The following is a 24,181-nucleotide window of genomic DNA, read 5'->3' as shown; positions in this document are numbered from 1 at the left end:
TCCATATCTTTTCCACATTTCTATCAACGAGCCTACTGCCATCTTAATGTCTAGTTACGTTATCGTCACTCCAAGAGCTGTAAAATTTGAATACTATAAAATTTTAAAAAATAAAAAATTAAAAATCACTATTACAAAAAAAACCCTCATATTTATTTTTTGCATAGGATCCCAGGACCCCACAAATTTTGGGGCCATCCCTGCACACGCGTGCGCGCACACACACACACACACACACGAGCGCCAGCCACAAGCACGTTCAACTGGTTCTGTCAAACAGGACCTTGCACTCAAATGGTCTAATTAATAATATCATCTGCATCTTTTCCACATTTCTATCAGTGAGCCTGCCGCTGTCTGAATGTCTAGTTACCCACATTATTGTCACTCCAAGAGCTGTAAAATTTGAAAAAATAAAAAAATCGCTATTACAAAAAAAAATACCTCATATTTATTTTTAGCACAGGACACCAGGACCCCCCCACAAGTAATTCTTGAACAGGGCCCCACAAATTTTGGGGCCATCCCTGCGCACATGCACACACAAGCATAAATAAGTAAAGAAATATGGTGTATAATTGTTTGTCGGAATAAACTTTGCTTTGACTTAGTGTTGCCAGAGTCAGCAGTTTGTAAAGAATTTTGGATTAATTATTAGAAAGAATGGGTAAATGAAGTTGGTAATTTTTATTTTTCTTTGGCTGGTACTGTATAAACTTTTCTTCCTTGCATCATGTTACTAACTTATCAGATGGTATCCTTCAAGAGTTCATTCACTTATTTACACTGAGTTAAAAGAGAACAACAATGGTGGTTAACTGTGATAGTTGCTATTATATGTTCTCTTTTAAAAGTGTCTATAAATATGATTTTAAAGTGCTTACTTTAAATACTCTTGTAATACACAGATATATTCTGATAAGGTCTACTAGGTTTGACGATTTCTAATCAAGGAAAGGTAATATTTTTAATAAATATTTAATAAATTTAAATTTAATAAATCTAGCTTAAATATTTTTAAGCTAGATTTATGATAAGTCTGTTTTGGCAGTTAGAGCATTCTCTGTTCTAACTGTCAGTTCCAGCAGCCTATGCTTTAGGATAGCACTGGTACTTCAAAATTTGAAGAGCTGCTTTTTAAAATCTGCAAGGTGTGGATGAAAGGGACTTCAAATAGGTGGAAGGGTATATCTGGCTGATTAGTTTCATCTAAGTTTGGAACAAAATATCTTCTTAGCGGAAAATATTTAGTTTAAATCAAAAAAAATTTTTTGATTTAAACAGTAAAGGCCTATACAGCCATTGCTAATGAAGGAAAAAGCCTGGTAGTGCCCCCTATATGGTTATTAGTGTTCTCTCATAATGAAATAAAAAAAAATATATTATCAAATGGAGTCAGATACACATAGGGTTGATCTCACATGTGAAAAAATTTGTGGCATTGAATTGAAAGAAGTTTCGGGCTCTAAGAATCTTGGAAGTGGCACTAAGGAGTCTGATCTCACTGTTGCTACAGAGACCACTAAATCTGCAAATTTAAAATGTAGATTAAGGAAGAATTGGAATTCTTCATGCAAGCTAGAATTTCAGGATCCAAGTATATATCAAGGTAAATTGTCCCTGAGTCAAAGCAAAGAATCTTCTGAGGTCTCTATCGCTGGAGATGTAGGTGAAAAGATGTTGGAATGGGGAGAGGTTCTCTCGGGTAAAGCTATCATGTTAGCAGAATTGAGTAGTGAGGATAATAGGGATGATAAGGACATTGCACTTTTGACACCACATAGACCTAAATGAAACCCATCAGAACACTTCGTCAAAGGCGGTTATGCTATGGTGGGGAAGAAAGTTCAGTTGGATCACTGTGTTCATCGTGCAGTAGGTCTTCCCTTTTAAAATGAAATAATAAGAGGAAAGTCAAGATCAGTATGCCTAAAAATGATTGGGATAAAGAATTACGTAAAGTTAAGAAAAATGTTCAGAGTTATATGAATTTGGCTGAGAAAAATGAAAGTTCTTCGGCTAAAATTGAGATAGGAATGACACTGAAGCAAGTATCTTGCCATTGTGTTCAAAAGAAATTAGGAACGAAAATATGAATTTTAAGCCTGTTGTCCAAAAACATGATTCTTCTGGGGAGAGAAACTGCCTTGTGCAGATGGTGATTTTGGAGGAGATAATACTCATAGCTTTACAGAAATAACATTTAAAGTATGCAAAGATTTGGAAGATTTCCTTTTTACCAAGGAGAGTGGTATCAAGCGGAGTTCAATCAGAGGGATACTGTCTGTCTAGATAAGATTATCTTGAAGCCATGGTTTTGGAACTTGGAATACAGAATGAGAAATTTAAGGAATGGATACAATGTATGCATGAATCCACTCAGAATTATAGGCAAGATATGGTTAACTGAAAAAAATCTGAAACTTTATAGCGATGTAGTTAAGGGTGATGTAACATCTGTTGCAAAGGACGTTGGCTTGAAAGTGAGTTCTTCAGATGATGAAGCGGCTAGATCATATGATGATGATCATGTTTTATTAATTCAAGCTAATGACGACTCTGTACTTAAAAGTAGTGAAGATGTCTGAATTGCTGTGGATAAGGAAATGAGAAACTCGTTGAGAGAGGTCAGGATATGGAGGGTAAGAAAAGTATTTGATTGTGGCATTGTTTTAGAGAAGCAAATTAAAAAAGACAGAAGAAATAAAAAAGTGCAAACAATTGACATGGCTTGGATTAGCTTTTGGATTTCCCAAAAGACCTGGAATGAAGTTAATTGTGTATAATATTAGTAAGGAAGTTCAGAAGGATAATCTTCTATGTGACATGTATGAGAAAAACCTTTTGCATTTGGTATTGACGAAAGAGGAGATGGTTGCTAAGGTCACTTTCGCTTCATAAGTAGAAACAGGAGTGATTCCGGGAATAACTGGATTTTGGAGGTTTCACAAAGAATTAGAATGTTTTTAATGCAACAACAGTGCTTGGTTGTTGGACTGATGTCATACAGGTTAAACGATTTCTGTCTTGTGACTGTTTGTTACAGTTGTCAGGGTTTTGGTCATACTACCAAAACATATAGACGACAATATCCTATATGCAGCCATTGTGCTGGCAAAGGCCATACATATAATAATTGCAAAGACATTAACAAAGAGGCTGTGTGTTCAAACTGTATTGCTAGAAATCATGTGGGAAACCATTCTGTTCGTGACAAAAAGTGTCCAGAATATCAAAGAGTACTTAAACTAATTAAACTGCGTATGGCAGATTCCTTTTATAACTATGGCCAATAGGTAAAATTACCGTAACTCAAATCAGTACACTCAAAATATAAGTTTGTTTAAAGGTTTGAAAATAATGCAGCTGAATGTGCAGCATTCTCAATCTGTTGCAGATGAAATAAAAATTGTATGTCAACGAGAAAATATCGATGTTGCTTGCATCCAAGAACCTTATTATGTGAATGATAAGATAGTTGGTTATCCCCCTTTCCTGTAGGGTCATATATAATTCTTGTCCAGAAGTGAGAGCTGCAATAATTGTTTTTAATTCTGGTTTAGTATTAACCAAAACAAAAATTGAATCCTTATGTAGCAATCATGCGGTTTGTGTTAACATTCAGTCTACTGTTGGTGCATTTGTATTTGTTTCAATATATTTTAAATCTGACATTCGGCCATATGTAGTTTATATGGATAGTGTTCTTGATAAGTCAGGAGATTTGCCTGTATTGTTTGCAATTGATTCTAACCAAGAGTTCACTTTGGTTCAGTGGCACTACTGATGATAGAGGGAACGCTTTAGATGATATGATAGCGGAGTGGAAGCTTATGGTTCACAATCAACCTGGGAAGGAGTCCACCTTTTGGACAGTAAATGGTGAAACAAACATAGACGTAACTCTTACAAACTTAATCGGCGCTAGATTTGTCTGTGGATGGAAAGTCAAATCTGACTGAGTATTGAGTGATCATCGCACAATATTTTATGAAATCAATACACATAGGGAAAACAATATTGGCTTGAATCGATTATGCCACTTTTCTGTTAAGTATGCAAACTGGGATAACTTTGAGATTTAGTCTTCAGCAGGACATGATTGCGATCATCTCTGGGTTATCTAACATGACAGATGAGAACTCTGTGGGATTTTTGCAAAAACGTATCTATGATGTGTGTGCAGCTGCTATGAAACAGAAACAGATAAAACATAGACCAGTTAAGTGGTGGATACCTCTGCTTACTCTATTGAAAAAACAGGTTAATAAGGCTAGGAAGCAATTTCAGAAGAGCAAACTTAGGGAAAGTGCCTTGGAAGTTATTCGATTAAAGGAAGACTATCAAAGTTTTTGTAATAAGTATGTCCATGCTATCACTAAACAGAAATATGACTGCTGGAAAATGTTGGTGAAAACAGCAGGAAATAATGACCCTTGGGGATTGGTTTTTAAAATTTGTACTGGCAAATTCAGAGTAGCTGCTGATGTTATATATTCTATTGGCAAGGGCACCACTGAGACGTGTAGTTGGGAAGATTCCATGAGTGCAATCTTAGATCACCTTATAGGTAATGATAACATGGCTGATAACCCATGTGTTAATCAAGAACATCGTCACATGCAGGTGTTGAATGAGTCATATGGTAATGACATTGAAGAATTACCCTTTATCCATGATGAACTTCTCAACGTTGTTAAGTCCATTAAAAATAACAAATGTCCAGGTATGGACCTACTGGAGGGAGAGATAATCAAAAAGTTCTCTAATCTTTATTCAAACTAATTGTTACAAGTTTTTAATAATTGTCTAAGAGATGGTGTATTTACATCTCCTTGGAAGGATGCACTGCTCAAGATTATCCTAAAATCTCCAGGCAAGCCAACCAGTTCACCTGCTTCATATAGACCTATTGCATTGCTTCCTGGTCTTGGAAAAGTTTTTGAGAAGCTTTTAGCCATGCAGATTGCTATCTACCAAAGAAGTAATATTGGCATTTCTAACAAACAGTATGGTTTCACTCCTGGTGTAGGTACTGAGGGTGTGCTTCACTCTTTAGTTTGCAATGTTTGGGAATCGAATTATAAATATACCTTGAGAATTTTTGTAGACTTTGCAGGTGCCTTTGATTCCATTAGTTGGGACAGTGTACTGATGATGTTGCATATGGCTAAATGTTCTTTTAATATTTTCTCTATAATTAAGGATTACCTTAGGGATCACACAGCAACAGTTAAGTCGAATTTTGGATCAATTACACATCGTGTGACTCGAGGCTGCTCGCAGGGATCTGCCTTTGGTCCTTTAACGTGGAACTTGGTTTTGGAATATTGGCTCAAGAGAGAATTTGACCACTCACACACACAATAGCTTATGCAGATGATATGATAATACTTGTGCATGGAAACACCAGAAAGGAGCTTGAAATGAGGTCTGATTGCATATTGAAAGAATTATGCAGATGGTGTAATTTACATAGGTTGACAATCTCTACATCCAAAATTAAAATCATGATGTTGAAGGGTAAATTGGCTCTTAGTAGACCTCCCCTCGTAAGGTTGAATGGTATTTCCTTACAGCAGGTGTTAATGATTATATATTTGGGTATATGTATCGCTAGTGGCTTGAACTTTATCCTGCATATTAATTATATATCAGAGAAAGTAAAGAAATTTATTGCAATGATTTCAAGAATAACGCGGGTGGAATGGGGGATAAAGGGGAAAGCACTCCGTTTGATTTATGATTGCATTTTTCTGCCGATTGTTACATATGGTGCATCAATCTGGGTTGGCCATGCAATTAAAGTAAGCAATACCAGAAAGCTCTATTCCATACATCGAGTTATGTTACTCAAAAAGGTTATGGCCTGCAGAAAGGTTTCCACGGAAGCTTTGCAAGTGTTAACTGGCAAAATTCCACTTGATTTGCAGTTAGTGTTTAGAAGCCTATCCTTTTATTTGAAAAGAGGTATAAAATCCGAGTTGCTGGACATCAAAATTAACACTTTAAATGACTTGAGAAACAAAAAGAAGAGGATTTGGGAGCTCCTTTTACAAAAATGGCAAAACAGATGGAATCGTTCGGAAAAAAGTAGAATAACATTCAAATTTTTCCCTTATGTTAATGGTGTGAATTATATTAAACCAATCTGATTAGTACCAAATCTATGTTGTACATTCTTACTAACAGGTCACGGATCATTTTTTGCTAAACTGAATAGTCTTGGAATTGTAGCAAGATGTATGTATGGTGATCTGGAAACATGGGAACATGTTGTGTTCAATTGTTTGGAATATGCTGATTTGCATTTGGATTTACTGAATAATGTTGATAGTGTTACTTGTCTGATGGATGGGATTGAGCCATTACTTATTAAAACAAGGGAAAATTTTATTGCCCTTCAAAATTTTGCAAATTCAGTTTTCGTGAGAAGGAATATACTTTTGCAATTGGAAGAGTTAAGGTTGAATAATGAATGAATTGGTAGACATGGAATATTTGTTACTTTTTATTTAGGAACAGGGAAAATTCTTTGCAGAGGTGGACAAGATGTTGGTACTCTGTTTCCTTAATGGGTGGGTGTCCACTTCTGCTCCTGCCAATGCAATTGGCAAGAAGCCTGAGTTGTTTTTCTTGGATTTGATCCTGCAGTAACACCTTCTTCCAGGTTGGTTTTGCTGGTTAATATGAATAACTTCTGTTCAGCTCTCTGGCTGCTGGTAGATGGTTGTTCATTTGAACTGTTTATCTTTTGGAGAATACTGGCGATGATCAATCTCTAGGATGTGATGCTTGTGCTCACTCACTGTGAAAGTGTTTCTTTATCGGTTTCTGTTGTAGCCTATTTGTCCAGCTCGTTGTGATGATCAATCTCTAGGATGTGATGCTTGTACTCATTTGTGGACAGTCTCTTCATCAGTTTCTGCTGTAGCCTGCTTGCCAGATTGTTGTGCTGTAGCTGAGGGGATGACCATTACACAGTACAGTTGATTTGTAATGTGAATGTGAAATTTGTATTGTTAATAATTGTATACTGTACTATACTATTTCTATGTGTATGGCGGATTTGCCAGATTTTTTTGGCTAGGGGCTGCTTTTCTCAATAAATGAAAAAAAAAAAAAAAAGAGTCACATTAAACTACTTTTGAAGCATAGACAATGAACATACTTTTATGGGTAGCAGTTTCCAAGAGTTACATCAATATGCATTGAAATTAGTTTTTTTGTTAGTGTTATGATTTTTAATGTTTTTAGTTCCCTGTTTACTATGAATTTAAAAAGTGCATGTACATCTTATTCAGTATCTTAGAATATTTAATTACATCATATGTAACATGATGCATAACTATATACTTAAATTAATTACAGATGATCACAGTAGAGTTATTTTGAGGCCTCTGTCAAATGTGCCACACTCAGATTACATCAATGCCAGTTATATAGATGTAAGTTTATTTTTAGGTTAATTTTATTTAGTAAAGTTTAAATTATATGGAATATCAAATCATTTGAGCTGTAAGTTTTATTTCTTCTTTTATGTTGTTGATTTGTGTATTTTTTGGGGAATATTATTGTTGAAAAATGCTTTATTTTGTTTTGATAATCTTACTGATAATTCATACATACCTACATACAATACATGACACATTGAAGCTGTATGCCATCCTCTGTGACAGTATAGTGGTCTTGCTTCTTGTCACTCATTTGGAGAAATTTGGTTCAAATCTTATTGGAGGCTGGAGGAATTCTTAAAGGCCTCTGTGGTCCTTTTAAGAATTAATTGAAAAACAAGCCAATATGCATGTTGTGCAGGTTGAAAAACCCAAAGTAACTCTGGGTTTTTCAACCTGCACAACATGCATATTGGCTTGTGAACAGACACATGCGTAAACAATTCACTTCAAATCATACAAATAAGAATTGTTGCACTAAGGTTTGAATTGTCAACCTGCCAAAAATTTCTAAGAAGTTAAGCTGAAAAGCATGTAAAATGGCCTCAAGAGAAGTGGAAGTCTTTTTATTTATTTATTTTTTCTTCAATTATTTTACTATAGCAGAAATGGTACCCTGATTATGCTGTGTAGAGAGAGAATTTTGATTTAGAGCAACATCCTCTGCACACACACATATATAAGATGTATATATTCTGTGTACAATAAGTTATCACTAATAACTGGCTAAATGGCCAGTTATTAGTGATAACTTATAACTGGCCATTTATTCTAATAATACTGATAACTGGCTAAATGCTGATCTGATCCCATTCGTTTAAAAAAAAAAAAAAACATATCTATCTCAACTTGCTGTAACATGCAACACACCCCATTGCAAACTTATTTTTATCAGTAAATATATGTAGCTGAGTGGTGAAGAGCAAGAGTGCAGTAGCACATGCTTTGAGTAGACCAGGGTTCAAGCCCCTGACTGCTAAATATGGCCGATCTGCTAACCGACTCTGGACCAGCGTGGCAGATTATGGTCCATTTCCCTCAACACGAATTGTTGAGGAGGCTTCCATCCTGCAGTGGATTAATAATGGCTGCAGTTTGCCTCTTTTTTTCTTTTTTTTTATACTCTCTATGGTTGGTAAATGACATATCCTGCTTTTATCTTAATAAAATCAATATTATTAAATTAAAATTTATTGAACTGAAAATGGGTTCCTAACCCACTCATATATTTCTGATGACAAGGAAGGAAAGTATTATCAGAATTTTTTATCAATGATTCCAAATGACTGACTGATCATTAATGAGATTACTTCCTTATAATCAGTCTGAATCTGAAGTAGGAGCAGAATCCTACCCTCTGGTGTTCAAAGTGTTTAAATACTGATAAATATCTGTAGGCTAGTTTCAGCAGCCATTTTGTATCTTTCAAGAAAGTTACAAAAATTGGCTTTATTGTTATCTTTGAAGAAAAATAGTTTGTTGAAACTTTGTTAAAACTTTCCCTCTTGATAGCCTTCTAACCTCAGTGTGTAGAAGGTAGTCATTTTTGTATATTTTCACACATTTTTGCAAACATGTGTGACTTAAGAGGGCATTGCTTTATAAAATTTGCTATGTTCACAGCTACATAAGGGAGGTATGTTTTTCAAAAACAAGGACTTCCCAATGGAGGAAGCAGTGGGTTGTTGTGTCATCAGGATTATTGTTCTTTGACTAGTGTAATGAAGCTTTTTATTGAACCAGTCACTGAGGGGCATAATCAGTGCAAAATCCAACATACTGACTCCATGACAAACCACAAGATTCCAAGTAAAAAGACAAGATGTTGAAAATGTCTTGACCTTTGATTGTTTCTAGCAGTTATTTGCAACAACAAAATTTTTCCATTATTTGATCTTTGTTTTCAAATTGTATGAATGCCAACAGCTGAACTTTACTTGTATGTCTCCTGTCTTGTTGACTTGGGGAGCAAAGTTAGTATTGTTTTTTAGTATTTCAGACAAGACATCTTCAATGTTAGATGACATCCAGACACCACCATTAGAAATGGGAACGTTGTCAGTTTCACTTTGTCTCTTTGACTATCATTGTTGTACCAATTATTATACTAGCTGTCATTATTAGGCTTTTAGCAATAGCCTGATTTTTCATTTTTTGTGCAACTGACTCAGTTGCTAAATAGCTTGCTTCTTGAGCCTTTTTGATATTACTTTCTTCTCAAACCTTTTCTTTGTTTGCCTTGTGAATCCAAAGGTCATTGAAAATAATCAACTGTTTTATTTTACAAGTGGCCATGATTAGTAGTGAACTGTCAAATTAACTCGGAAGGGGATATATCTGTGTTTGTTAATTTTTTTCCACAAACAATGCACAATGGAATGGGGCAGTTTTGTCTCCAGTCCATGTAAAACTCATGGTCAGTGATGGTTGTTATAAAGGTTTTTTTTTTATATATATTCACTTCTCTTCCTACTTTTACCTGGCTCTGGTAATTTTGATTCATATTTGCTGCCCTCTCCTTTACTGATGTACCTTATTTTCATATACTTCAACATTTTGCTATCCTCAGCAGCCATGTAAAAATTCTGATATGTGGTAAGATTTTACATATACAAAAACAACCATGATTACTCAAATGCTAATTACAAAATTACTCAAACACTACAAATCTACAAAATAGACAAGAAATGTAGAAAATTCTGGGCAGCAGTTGGCAAGCAAAAGGGATTCTTGGATCTGAACTTCAGATATGGAAACCACTTCCAGGAACAGTGTTTGCCACACTGCTGTTTTGGTGGCACAGGGCTTTTTCCTTCACTGGTAGCAACAGAGAGGTAAGTCCTATAACAATATGAAACAGACACTGCCTAATTATAACCTTAAATTTGAACTGATAAAATCAAAACAAAGAGAAATATGGTAATTCACAGAGATTACTCCAGTTTTCCCAATTTCCAGACAAAAATTCCCAATATATTTCAGGGAATATTTGTAATTTTTTGTGGTATTTCAAAATTATTGTTCATTTATTCCACAATTTCTCTTGAAACTTCTGACAATGTTTGCAGAACCCTGGTTGAGAAACACAGATATCAAACATAAATGAATAATATTGTTTCATTTTAGATGGCTAATTTTTCAGTTTCATGTGTTTGGGGGAATCTTTATGCATTGGGCCAGAGTTTTTTTTTTAAAGAATTTGTAAGGTTGGTTGCCTAGCTTGCTCCTCCTCCTGAAATAAATCTGCAACTGCTCATTAGACCATCCAGTTTTCTATTGAATGTAAGACTTCTTTTAATGTCCAGATCCATGTTGGTAACCATTTTCACCAAACAATCAGCTATTTGTGATAGCATGCTGATAATTCCTTTATAGAAATTGCCTTTGGTGAATTTCCTGTTTGTTCATTATCTGCATCACTCAGTACCAAATCATCATGCTGTTCTATTAAATTTTCAGCTATTAACTCTCTTCTGTGGCTTAACAAAAGATCATCAGTGTTGTCTGTCACAATTTCATTAAATCCTGCTTCTTAGACAAGCTGTGGTGATATTATCTACAAACTCTCATGCTGACTGATAATTTCAGGCCAAACTTTACTCCAAATTGTATTATATTATTATTATTAGCTATATGGTGCAAGGAAGCCTGAGACTTATGCTGCACCAGCAAAAAAAAATTTTCTGAATTACCCTGAGAGAGTGAGTGAATGAGAGAGAGAGAATGAGAGAGAGAGAGAGAGAGAGAGAGAGAGAGAGAGAGAGAGAGAGAGAAAAGTAGAAGGGAATCATCAAGAAAGAGAAGAATGATGATATCCAGTTCAGGACCCTGAGTGTGCCAAGCCAATATTCACCAGATGTGAGCCCCTTGGTATTGTCCATGTTTTCTGTGCATATTGGATATTGTCAGTTATGTTCTTTATATTAAAATCATTCCAGAATGACAAATCACTAACTTTGACTCTAACTATTGCAAGTTGCTCCTTTTATTGTTCATAAATAGTAAGCCTTAAATACTGCTTGATCCCTTGTCCATGGGTTCTAAAAGCACCATTACGTTAGGAGGCAAAAGTATTTTTATGTGTAGATGCAATACATTCACATGTAAAAATATGTTGGCTCTCAATGGGTTGGCAGTTACAGAGAGTGGCTATTTCTTTCATTGTTCTATCAATGGGTGAATTAAAGTCTAAACGATTAGTGGTTTGGATAAAGAATTTAGTACTCTAATTTTTGCTATAGTTTAATTTCTTTAATATATTATAATTCTGATAATTTTTGAAGTTACTTTCTATGTTATTTTCTGTGTTTCTGTGTTATAAATTGAATTCTTACTTTTTTGTAACATTCGTTCTGGTTAAGTTAGGATATTTTAGGTGTTTCTGATAAATTTAAATTCTTAAGTTCAGTAGTTCATAAATTTTTGGTATCTGCTTAATTATCGTAATATTTTGTAAAGTTAATTTTGTAATATTTACTAAATTTAGTAAATATTAGTGCTTACTTTAACCATGGTTGTTACAAGATCTACATTGATTACTTTGTCCAAGGATATCATGACTCAGGTGAAAATGGCCATAGGTGATGCCCATGTGGGTCACAAGTTCATCACTTGCATAACCTTTGGCACATATTCAGAGGTAGATCTAGCTGATAATATAATTACCATAGTGTGATAATTATAGCTCAACTGCTGATTCTGTTCTTTTTTGTGATGTAAGGAGGATGTGGACCTCAGGTTAAAATTTGGTGCCTTGCTAGAAGAATTGGAGTCCCTGAGATGAGTTCTTACACTAGAGAAAATGAAACTGAAAAATCGTCAGGAACTCAAGTATCTAGTAACTTGCCAGGTGATGCAACCCAGATTCTGGCCCAAGAAAAACATAGTTAACCTTAGGTCAGTAGCAGAAAGATATACAATTCCTTTGTGAGATTGAAAATTTGAAAATCAGCAGAAAATAATTCAAAATCGTTTATTTTTTTGTTGCCCCCTATATTGTCAATATTTTCTGAATGCAACTATGAAAAATTCATATTCTCTATTAAAAACATATTTTTTAATTAATTTTTTAAAATTAAAACTAATTCCCTTTAAACTGTCATTGAGTGAATGCAAATTTAAAATCCATTCACTTCAATATGCTCAGTGATTAGACCATAGCTTGTCAGTAACAGGAGCACTTTCTACACAAAATGTGAAGCACACCCATCAGCAGTTTGATTCCAGATGATGGATCGATGTCATGAAGCCAGTAAATTCAATGAACCAATAAAATGAATAAATTTGAATGCTTGAACAACTGATGTGACATAATAGTCCTAACAGAAAGGTGATGTCACCTGGAAATAGGAGATGATGACTTTCATTATTGGTATTTACAATGTATTTAGGAAGGATAAGGAAGGTATAAGGGGCCTCTGTAGCCGAGTGGTCAGGAGTGGGAGTGCATAGCACACGTTCTTTGAGTAGACCGGGGTTCACGTCCCTGACTGCTGAATACGGTCGATCTGCCAACCTGGACTGTAATAATAATAATAATAACATCAGTCAGGTCATACCCATGAGTCTGATCTGATTTGTTCCTCTCCTCTTTGTATTCACATAGGTGAAATACTCCATGTCCCCTTTCCTTGCTCTCTTAACCAGCAATTTTTTATAACCTGCCTTTGCCAGCCTGACTGTTTCTGTGATATGACTACAGATGAAATTTTAACTGTGATAGGGTTTGGCACTTCTCATACTATCTTTTCTGCTCTATTAAACTGAATAGATCATTAATTCATTCATCTTGGCATCCTCTTTGTGCTATATTTTCTTAATGGTATATATATACCTCCATGGAATTTGTGACTATAGCTTTAAAAGTATATCTTAATCTAACACACTTGTGCTCTTAATATCAAACTCGTCAACAAATGCTGTCTCTCTCTCCCTCCCTCCCTCTCCACACCCCTTATTTAACTTACAACTTTGTGATCATTCCCTACGAATAGTTCCTGTACTGTCAGCCCTATGATGTCATATAGTTCACAAATGTTTATCAGATCTAGAATATTTTATGGCAAGTTTCCTTCCCACTTGATCAAATCAATTACAGACAAATTTTAAATCACCCATAATAAGACATTCACACACTTGCTCACCCATTCCACTTGCACGTAGAGGCTCTCATCATAATCTCAAAATCTTGGGGTCTGTAAATTACTCCCACTGTCTTGGAAATGAATGTATAATTATATTTGTTTCCAAGTAAGTCACACTAAATTTATTCTATACTAGTATCTGTAAGTATAGAATCAGTGTGGCGTGCATCTGTGTAAGCTTCTATCATGCTCAGGCTGCTTTTCATAGAAAACATGATTTCACCTTCTCATACCTTCCTTAAAAAGTAAAGGTAAAGTGCAGCCATTATCAACCCACTGCAGGATGGAAGCCTCCTCAACAATTAATGCTGAGGGAAATGGACCATAATCTGGTCGTGTCTATCTGCTCTTATATTATTTCTCCCTGATTGGAGGTGGAACCTCCAATCAGGGAGAAAATGACGGGTATTGCTACCAAGTACACAGGATGGTTGCTGTTACTGTTGGTCGAGGAACTCTCTGACAATCCTACAGGTGTTCAGGATTGTGATTTTCTGGAGTTCCTTGTAGGTGTTCGCTGGGAGACCTATTGCTGCCAAATACCCTACTGTTATGTAGGGTATTTGGCACCATACCTGTGGTTGACACGGTGATCGGGATGGTCATTACTTGTTGCATATGCCACATCTCTTTGATCTCCTGTCTTAGGTTCGTGTACTTCCTGATTTTTTCCCCATGGGTTTTCTGCAGGTTGCCAGTGTTGTGTCAATCAATCAGATAGGTAGCCTTTTCCTTCTTGTCCACAAGGGTTATGTTCAGTCTGTTGTGCAGGATTGTCCTATTTGTTATTATGGCAGTCCCAGTACAGCTTGTGGGTTGGGGTCTCTAGTACTTCCTGGGGTTTGTAATTGTAGTACGGTACACTTTCTTCGATCAACTGGTATTTCCTTGCTGCTTCTGATATATTATGGCTATCTGGTCGTGTCTATGAGTGTACTTAGTCTAGGTGATCACCTTGCATTCCGCGGTGATGTGTGGCATCGTCGACATATGTCATCTAACACTCAGGGCTCCTTGGCGATGTATTTTCTATAGTTCCTGGTGCTGATTACCTGGTCTTGGATGGCGAGCATGAATCCTTCAGTCACCTTGCATCCCGCAGTGATGTGTTGGATAATTTCTGAGGCCAGGTGGCATCGTCGACATGTGTCATCTAACACTCCAGGCTCCTTGGCAATGTAGTTTCTATAGTTCCTGGTGTTTACCTGGTCTGGGATGGCGAGCATGAATCCTTCAGTCTCAGGGAAGAGCGTCCCGCTCGTGAGCCATGTATTGGAAGCAATTTTATATATGTGACCCTGATGGAGATCATTGTAGTGTCTGCTCTAGAGTGTCTTCTCTGCCCATCTTTATAGCTTTGTTTGTACCTGCTTGTTGGGGGGCTCCTCGCTTAGGTTGAGTGGGGGTATACCGCTTGTCTATCTTCCTTATGGCCTGGTGGAGTGCTGCTGTTTGTTTCTGGAAGTAATCCTTCAGGTTAACTATCGCTGTGTTCTGTTGCTCAATGAGGTCTCTCAGGCCCTTTCCTTCTTCTTCTTCCCTGGCAATTGTCAGTCTCTCCATGGCAGCTCTTGGGTGGTGTTGGCAGCTCTTATTATTATTATTAGCCATATGGTGCAAGGAAGCCTGAAGCTTATGCTGCACTAGCAAAAAAAAAATTCCCGAGTTACCCTGCGAGAGGGAGAGAGAGAGAGAAAGAGAGAGAGAGAGAGAGAGAGAGAGAGAGAGAGAGAGAGAGAGAGAGAGAGAGAGAGAGAGAGAGTCAAAAGTAGAAAGGAATCATCAAGAAAGAGAAGAATGATGATATCCAACTCAGGACCCTGGGTGTGCCAAGCCCATATTCACCAGATGTGAGCCCCCCAGGATGAATTGAACAGGTTTTTTGCATTCATATATTTACAGCTAGAAGACCTCACTGTGAGAAGAAACTGTGTGAATGAAGTTGGGAATCATGAAATTAAGCAATAGAAGATTATTCGTTATAAAAACTTTCAAGCCTAATGATGAGTAAGGCTCCTGGGCTGATGGTATGTACCCAGTAATCTTGAGGGAGGTGCATGGAATCATGAGGTGCAAAGAGCCTTATGGGATTTAAACTCTGAAGCCTTTTTTTCCTTTCTCTTGTAATTTCTTTCTGCAGCAGCATTTTATACTAAAACAATGAAGTTTCATCATGGTCATGGCTTGCTTTAAGAGATACTGCCTGCAAGAATAATAATTTTAAATTCTGCCACAAAATTCACCACTACCTCATTATCTGACGAGCAGCTTCTCCATACAAATCCACAATTCTTAGGATAAATCTTTCCTTGAATCCTTGAAAGTATATGTGACTAGCATTGAAATTAGTGACCAAACTTGAACCATGTTTTAATTTTAGTTATCAATATATTAATTTTTTTTTATTTTGAATTAAAGTAGTGCTAAACCATGCATCCTTCTGCCTTTAGTTAGATACCACATATATGAAAGTTCCATATTGTGCATTAATAAATCATATGGTCTTATAATTTTCATTGCCATAGTAAAAAAAAAAAAGATTTTTCACATTCTTTTCTTTTGTTTTTGCACATAAAATATATAAAAAATCAAAATAGGCAAAACACATTCATGGATAACTTTAAACTGAAATGATACCATTGAGAAAGGGTGTAACATGGTAGAACAAGGAGGTGATTATCCCCTTATATAAGGCAATGGTCAGGCCAAACCTTGAGTACTGTATACAGGTCTGGAAGCCTCATTTCAAGAAGGATGTAGAGCTGTAGGAACGAGTACAGAGAAGGGCAACAAGATTAGTGAATGGAACAAAGGGTTGCTCTTATGAAGAAAGGCTTAAATTTTGCAAATTACAGTGTCTGGAGACTAGGCACCTGTGAGGTGATCTGATTCAGGTGTATAAAGCCTCGAATGGTTTGAGCATGCTCAATGCGGATGGGATTCTTCCTCTTGCTCAGAATAATCATTGAGAGGGCATAAATTCAAATTGGGAAAAAACAGATATAGGATAGATGTGCGGAAGTTTGCCTTTAGCCAGCAGGTGGTTGGGTGGTGGAACAGACTTCCATCCTTTGTTGTGGAAGTTGATAGCCTAAATAAATTTAAGGCTGAGCTGGACAGGTACTTGGAATGAACGGAGGGGTGAAATGGGAGCGTGTTTTTTTTTTTTTTTTTTTGGCTGATGCTGCATAAGCTTGCTTTCTTGCATCATATGCCTCTACTAATGCTAATGCTAACATGGGTTTTGTGAGCTCATACAAACTGAATTTTTGTGCACAATGGCAGACAAGATGTAAAACAAATGTATGTGACATGAAATGTAGATCATAAAATGATAAGTTAACATTGGAAGATGACCCTCGTAGTAGATGCCCTTCAAAATCAGAAAATAACGAAAATGTTATGAAAGTGAAGGAACCGTGAAATGATAGGTGAGTGACTAATATTGAGATTGCTCATGATGTTGGACTCTCTCTCTCTCTGGGCTCATCACACACAATCCTGACGCAAGATTTAGAGATGCACTGCACGTGTCTGTGCAAAGTAAGTTTATTCTATGCTTGCTGTCAGACGATCATATGGCATATGGACTGTAGGAAAGCTGTTGCAGGTGATGTGTTTGAAAAATCTGCACAGGATCCAAGCTTCTTAAGAAAAGTGGTCACTGGATATAAGAATTGGGCGTTCTTCTACAACCCCAAGGTCAAGGTGAAATCATCTGAATTAGGTTAGGTCACTGGAGATGAGAATTGGGTGTTCACCTACAACCCTGAGAGGTGCCTCGTAGCCAGGTGGGCAGGAGCAGCAGTGCATAGCACACACTACTTCTTGATTAGACTGGGGTTCGAGTCCATGACCACCAAATACGGAGGATGCGGAAAGGTCAGGGAATGACCACTGCATATCCCGGGAGAAATATGGCCTTAGTTGCTCCTAAAAAAAAAAAACACCAAACAACCCTGAGATCAAGATGAAATCATCCAAATGGCACAAATGGCCCCACAGCCCAAAGAGTCTCATGAAACAAAACCCAATGTCAAAGTCATTCTGATTGTTTTTTTTTTTTTTTTTTTTTTTTAACAATGAGGGCATAGTGCTCTATGAATTTGTGACTGGGGAAGAAGCATCAATGCTGCTTACTACGTTGAGGTTTTGACAGGTTTCAAGGTTTGTGTGAGAGTGTGAGGCAAAGAAAACCTCCAAAACAGAAGGAAGGCTTGATTTTCCATCATGACAATGTGTCCAGTCACACAGCAATGGCAGTTGGCTAGTGTTCTTGGCTGGAAAAAAAAATCATAGTCATGCTACAGGCTCCCTACTCTCCTGTCCTTGCACTGTCTGGTTTCTGGCTATTCCCTAAACTGAAAATGGGGCTTTGGGGTTGTTGTTTTGCGACATTAGATGACATCACCAAACAGCCTAATGTGTGCCAAATAAATGTGATTTCAAAGAATGTTTCAAAACTTGGGAAGACCAATGGAGTTAGTGTGTGCATGTGCAGAAGGAAGGTACTTTGAAAGTGATTAGATTTCTGTATTTATAGATTTCATTAAGGTAGACAGTAGTAACTGTTTTGTCTTTCTTATATTTTTTATAAGGAAGACAAAACATGACAAGATATTTTATATTATCTTCTTGGGCCTCTGTATTCTTAGAATAGACCGCACCTAAAGAAAGACACCGAGCTTCTTGAAAGGATGCAAAGAAGGGTAACTCGCCTGGTGAGATCAGCAAAAGGGTGTCCTTATGAAGAAAGACTTTGAATATGTGCATTGCAGAGTTTGGAAACTAGACACCGTACAGGAGATTTGATTGAGGTGTTTAAGGTTCTGAGAGGCATCAGTAAAATGAATGAGGTCAAAATTTTCAAGATTATAAATGATGCTAGGACTAGGGGACATAAATTCAAGTTACGGGGGGAAATGTTTAGATTGGACTGCAGGAAGTTTTATTTTAGCCAGCGAGTTATAAATTACTGGAATAAGTTGCCTTCATGGGTGGTAGAGGCTGACAGTTTGGGGAAATTCAAAGGTCATCTGGATAGTACTTTCGGGTAAGGGAAGCGCATAGAATGATAGGTTTAATTTCCTTTTTTTTTTTTTTTTTTTATTAATTATTATTATTTAGTTATTTATTTTATTTTATTTTATTTTTTTTGTTTTTATCATTGTTTTGTTCGGATTTTTTTTTTTTGGCTGGTGCAGCATAAGCCATAGGCTTTCTTGCACCATGCGGCCATTACTAATACTAATACTAATAGGAAGGAATCTCTAAATTGTTCTCTGATCAGCAGTAACTCTACAAATTATAACAGCTCACAACACATGAGTGAAAAAACACAATTCTGGCACTAAAGCAAATGGAAATATATAGCTCAACATTATTTATAATAAATACTTGAAACCCACAGTTTTCAGACTTTTCATCTTATAGCATTTTCTTAATTTTCTTCTTCTTCTTCTTCTTCTTCTTCTTATTATTATTATTATTATTATTATTTTTTTTTTTTTTTTATTTGATGAATTTCACTCTTATTGTCACAATAGGTGACATTCGTTGCTTTTGAGAGGTTGCAACATGGTATAACACATTTTAATCAATAGTGTTACATTATAATATAGTGTTGAGCCATGAAGTGCCACAGTACTACCTTAGATTCTACATGAGAAATTAATGATTTGTATGTAATATACAACTTGACATCAGTGTGTTTCTATAATTCATTATATTCTAATGAAACATATATATTGTATGGGAAATGTTGCATCAATGTGTTAATAAACCTAGCAGTTTGTATTATGTTTGTAGCAAATATGTAATTGAACAGCACAAGTACAATTTCTTCCATGATCCAGAAGCTTATAATCAATATTTTGGCCAGAAAAGAGATGAACAAAGTAAACTTTGGTCCCCACATATCTGCATTTCATGAGCAATGACATTTTAGCATTAACGTTAGTAGAAGCATTTGATGCAAGAAAGCAAGCTTATGCAGCATCAGCCAAAAAAAAAAAAAAATAAAATAAAATAAAATAACCACTTCCACTTCACCCCTCTGTTAGTTCGAAATACCTGTCCAGCTCAGCCTTAAACTTATTTAGGCTATCAACTTCCATGACAAGGGATGGAAGTCTGTTCCACCAACCAACTACCCGCTGCCTAAGGCAAATTTCCAGACATCTATCCTACATCTGTCTTTCCTCAATTTGAATTTATGCCCTCTCAGGTGATTATTCTGAGCAAGTGGCAGAATCTCATCAGCATTGAGCATGCTCAAACCATTCAAGGCTTTATACACCTCTATCAGATCACCTCGCCGGTGCCAAGTCTCCAGACACTGTAATTTGCAAAACTTAAGCCTTTTTTCGTAAGAGCAACCCTTTGTTCCATTCACTAACTTTGTTGCCCTTCTCTCTACTCGTTCCAGCAGCTCTACATCCTTCTTGAAATGAGGCCTCCAGACCTGTATACAGTACTCAAGGTGTGGCCTGACCATTGCCTTATACAAGGGAATAATCACCTCCTTATCCCTGCTAGAAATATTCCTGTATATCATTGATGACACCATGAGCTACTCTTGCCGCCCGTCTGCACTGCTCAGAGAACTTCATATCTGCCTGCACAATTACCCCCAGGTCATTTTCATTCGCTACCACTGTCAGTGTAGTACCACAGAGTTGATACGTTGCTCTGGGGTTGCTGTTTCCCATATGTAGTACTTTACATTTGTCAATGTTAAACTTCATTTGCCACCTCTCAGCCCATCTGCTCAACCTTTCCAGATCCTGTTGCAGCAGCATAGTGTCAGTAGTGTCCTTAACAACCCTGCCAACTTTAGTATCGTCTGCAAACTTGGACATTAAGCTTGATATACCATCATCAATATTATTTATAAATACAGAAAACAACAATGGACCCAACACTGAACCCTGAGGAACTCCACTGATAACATTAGTCCACGATGAGCAGTGTCCATTGATTACCACTCTCTGTCTTCTCCTCCTCAACCACCCCTTTATCCATAGCAGCAATTTGCCTCCAATGCCACACTGCTCCAATTTGTGCAGCAGTCTTCCATGTGCAACAGTATAAAAAGCCTTTCTAAGATCCAAGTATATAATATCAAAGTTATTCCCTGCATCCAGTTCTTTTGTGACTGCATCATAGTATCCGATCAAATTGGTCAGGCCAGACTTCCCCTTAACAAAATCATGCTGTGTCCGAGCTATAACTGAAGTCTTGTCCAGATGATCCTGCTTCTTTAGCCAGTGCCTCCATTAATTTTCCTTGAACAGAAGTTAAACTCACTAAGGGTACCTTCCCTGAGTCCAAAGAAGCTCTCATAATTATGGCTAAGGGTTTGCTTACTTCATTTGCTGCCTCCTTTAATATAACTGGATAGATCCCATCCACCCCAGGTGCCTTTCTTGTGTTTATCTTCAACAATTTCTCCTCCTCTTTACTCTCAGTTATTACAAGATTATCTAGCTTACTAGCTAGAGTTAAATACACCTCTGGCATTCTCCTCACTGAATAACTCCTCATGTGTGAATGTCGATGCAAAATATTCATTTAGTTTGTTAGCTACCTGAACAGGATCATCAACAGTTGAACCATCGATATCAAGTGGACCAATCTGATTCATCCCCTTCCTTCTAGAGTTTATGTAAGTAAAGAACTCTTTGCTGTTTTTCTTTGCATCCCTTGCCAAAGATTTCTCGTATTCTGCCTTCGCCTGCCTAACCTCCTTTCTAACTTGGTTACAGATCAACTTATATCTATCATAGGCTTCTGTGTCACGTGTTAATTTATATATATCCCAAGCATTTTTCTTCTCTGCCATATGTCTCATTAGTTCATCTGACATCCATTTAGGCCTAAACCTTGAACAATATTTCTTAGTTGGTATGTAAAGCCTAGTAGCTTCCAAGATAAGTTCTTTGAATGCTTCCCATTTTGAGTTTGCTGTTGGTAACATCATCAGTTGGTCCCACTGTATAGAATTTAAATACTGTCTCAGACCATCGTAGTCGCCTTTACGGAAGCAATAACCCTTCCCTTTACCCCTAATGGTAGTTACCTCTTTGAGTAAATCCCACTTCAGCACACTGTGATCACTGCCACCTAGTGGTTCATTTATCTGCAGATTCTTAATGCATGAAGAATCACTACTGATAATCAAATCAAGAGTATTACTCCCTCTAGTTGCCTCCCGAACATGTTGATGTAGAAAACAATCATCCAATAAATCCACAAAAGCCTTGCTAGTGTGTGAGTGATCAACCCACAAATTCCAGTCAATATCTGGGAAATTAAAATCCCCCCATTATAAGACTCTCTGATTTACTGGCCCGCTCTATTTCCCTGTACAGTTTCTTATTATACTCATCAGAGTCATTAGGCCTATAGCACACTCCTACTCTCAATTTTGATCTCCCAATGCTTATGTGACGCTGCACTGTCCAGCAATGTCGACTGGCTTTGCTTCCTTGGATTTGTGTGTTTCCTAACTAATAGCATAACCCCTCCTCCCTTCCTATCCTGTCTCTCCTTTCTGTACGCATTGTACTCTCCAAATTTCAGTTCTGCATTCCTTATAACTGTGTGACACCACGTCTCTGATATCCCAACAATATCCGCCTTTGATGCGTTGAGGAATACCTCAAATTCATCAAATTTATTTACCAAACTCCTAGCACTGGTGTACACGCAAGTATACATGCACCTGTTCTTTTTCTTAGCTACCCTAACACAACCCATGTGTTTACTTGTATCGCAATGACTCCCAGCAGTCTCTGAAATATCCTGCAGAGGAGATTTAAAGGTGGAGTGTGGAATAAAAGATTTCACCCCTCCAAAAATAATCTCACTGACACGATCTGAGCAAACATTGACATCAGAGGATTTAAAACAGTAACCCAACCAAGGAAAGGAAGAATAGAAATCTTGCAGGTGATCCCATTTTGCATTCTTGTTATGCCAAACAACACTAGTTTGAGAATGGCCAAAGGAGATTAGAGAAGAGACCACCATCCAATTGTGATCTGTGGTGCCTAGAGACCACTCTTCTCAGTTGTTTGTGAGAAAAAGATCAAGAATGTTATCTGTGTGTTAGGATTGTCCAGTATTCTGGTAAGTAAATGAACAATCTGTACTACAAGGTCATTAATATGCAAAAGCCTCAGCACCTCAAACAGCTGAATCTGTGTGACTAGAAAGCGGAAGCTAGCTGGATTTCTGAGCATTAAAATTACCAAGGAAAATTTTCCCACTGTTAGGAAAGTTAGCATTAGTAGAGGCATACGATGCACAAAAGCAAGCTTATGCAGCATCAGCCAAGAAAAAAAAAAAAAAATTTGAACTGGAGAATGTAAAATTTCCAAGAAAGGAAGCCTAAGAGTTCCAGGAGATTAGTGGAATTTGGAGAATAATAGAGCCAAGAGATGAGTTTAACATAAAGGGGTTGAAATATTTCAAGCCAGAGAAGATAGAAAAGAGGAAATTTCAAATTAGTAAACCTCTGACTGAGAATATCAGAGCAGACATATGCATAAATACTGCCTTTGAGGTGAAAGGAATCAGACAGTGAATATTAAGGACAACTGAGATGAGTAATGGTTGACTCAACTGATAATTGGGATTCTCTCAAAAAATGTAAGTGGGACTTGGTAGGCTGTAAGTGGAAATGGACATTATTCAGATTAGAACTGAGATCACCTATATTTGTGAAATGGACAAGGAAGTGTTTGGGAGGTTTAGATGTTTTTGCAGATAAGTTGGTTCCATTAATTTTACTATTCATGATGTATTCACTAGTAAAAAAAAGGTGTGTGGGGGTATGTTGCATGAAGTAAGAAAAATTTTGGATATTGTATATACACAGCAAGAATATATCAGTTCATCAATATACATGGGTAACCCTGGGTATAACACCATGTGCAAGGACTAAAATACAGCACCTAGCACACCGTGGGTTACCACCCGGGTGCGAAACAACATAAGCAGGGGTCGAGGTGTGGCATCTACACCACACGAAAAAATGCTGTCCCCCCTGCGTTACTTTACAATACTAGATGGTAGGTTGGCTCTCATAAACAAGTTCAATAGTCTGCCTGATAGTGACTGGAGGGAGTATGAGTAGCGTATATGTGGAGGGGGGGGATATTGTCGAGGCCATGTTATGTCAAGTACCTGGGTATATTCTTACCATCTGTATGCCATACCCAAATATTTCATTACTTCATACCCCCACCTTTTCTTACTACTGAATACACCTTGAATTCTCAAACTAATAGAGCAAACTTATCTGTGAAAAGATCTAAACCTCCTAAACATTTCCTAGACCATTTCACAAATATATGTGGTTTCAGTTCTAATCTCAATAATGTCCATTTCCACTTACAGTCAGCCAAACCCCATGTAATTTTCCGGACAGAATCTCAGTTATCGGTTCATTCAACCACTGCTCATCTCAGTTGCCCAAATTATTCGCTGTATGATTCCTTTCGCCTCAAAGTGATACTTGTGCATATTTCCATTCCGATATTCTGTCACAGACTTGGTAATTTGGAATCTCCTTTTTTT

At 37.0% G+C, this 24,181-nt stretch overlaps 1 protein-coding gene across 4 annotated transcripts in view; it reads left to right on the top strand.

The window, feature by feature from the left end:
- LOC150086925 (receptor-type tyrosine-protein phosphatase S-like) overlaps nt 1-24,181 on the top strand; it is a 1,004,071-nt gene that overhangs the window by 713,820 nt on the left and 266,070 nt on the right. For all 4 annotated transcript variants that reach the window (XM_090372826.1, XM_090372825.1, XM_090372828.1 and 1 more), the window contains one exon: nt 7,372-7,448. In XM_090372826.1, coding sequence (XP_090228952.1) covers nt 7,372-7,448 — 77 coding nt within the window. The remainder of the gene's footprint in view (nt 1-7,371; nt 7,449-24,181) is intronic.

Source organism: Mastigoproctus giganteus, chromosome 4, assembly GCF_048544385.1.
Source record: "Mastigoproctus giganteus isolate SK-2022 chromosome 4, ASM4854438v1, whole genome shotgun sequence".
In the NCBI taxonomy this organism is placed as follows: Eukaryota; Metazoa; Arthropoda; class Arachnida; order Uropygi; family Thelyphonidae; genus Mastigoproctus; species Mastigoproctus giganteus.
This window is presented reverse-complemented; position numbering and strand designations above follow the sequence as displayed.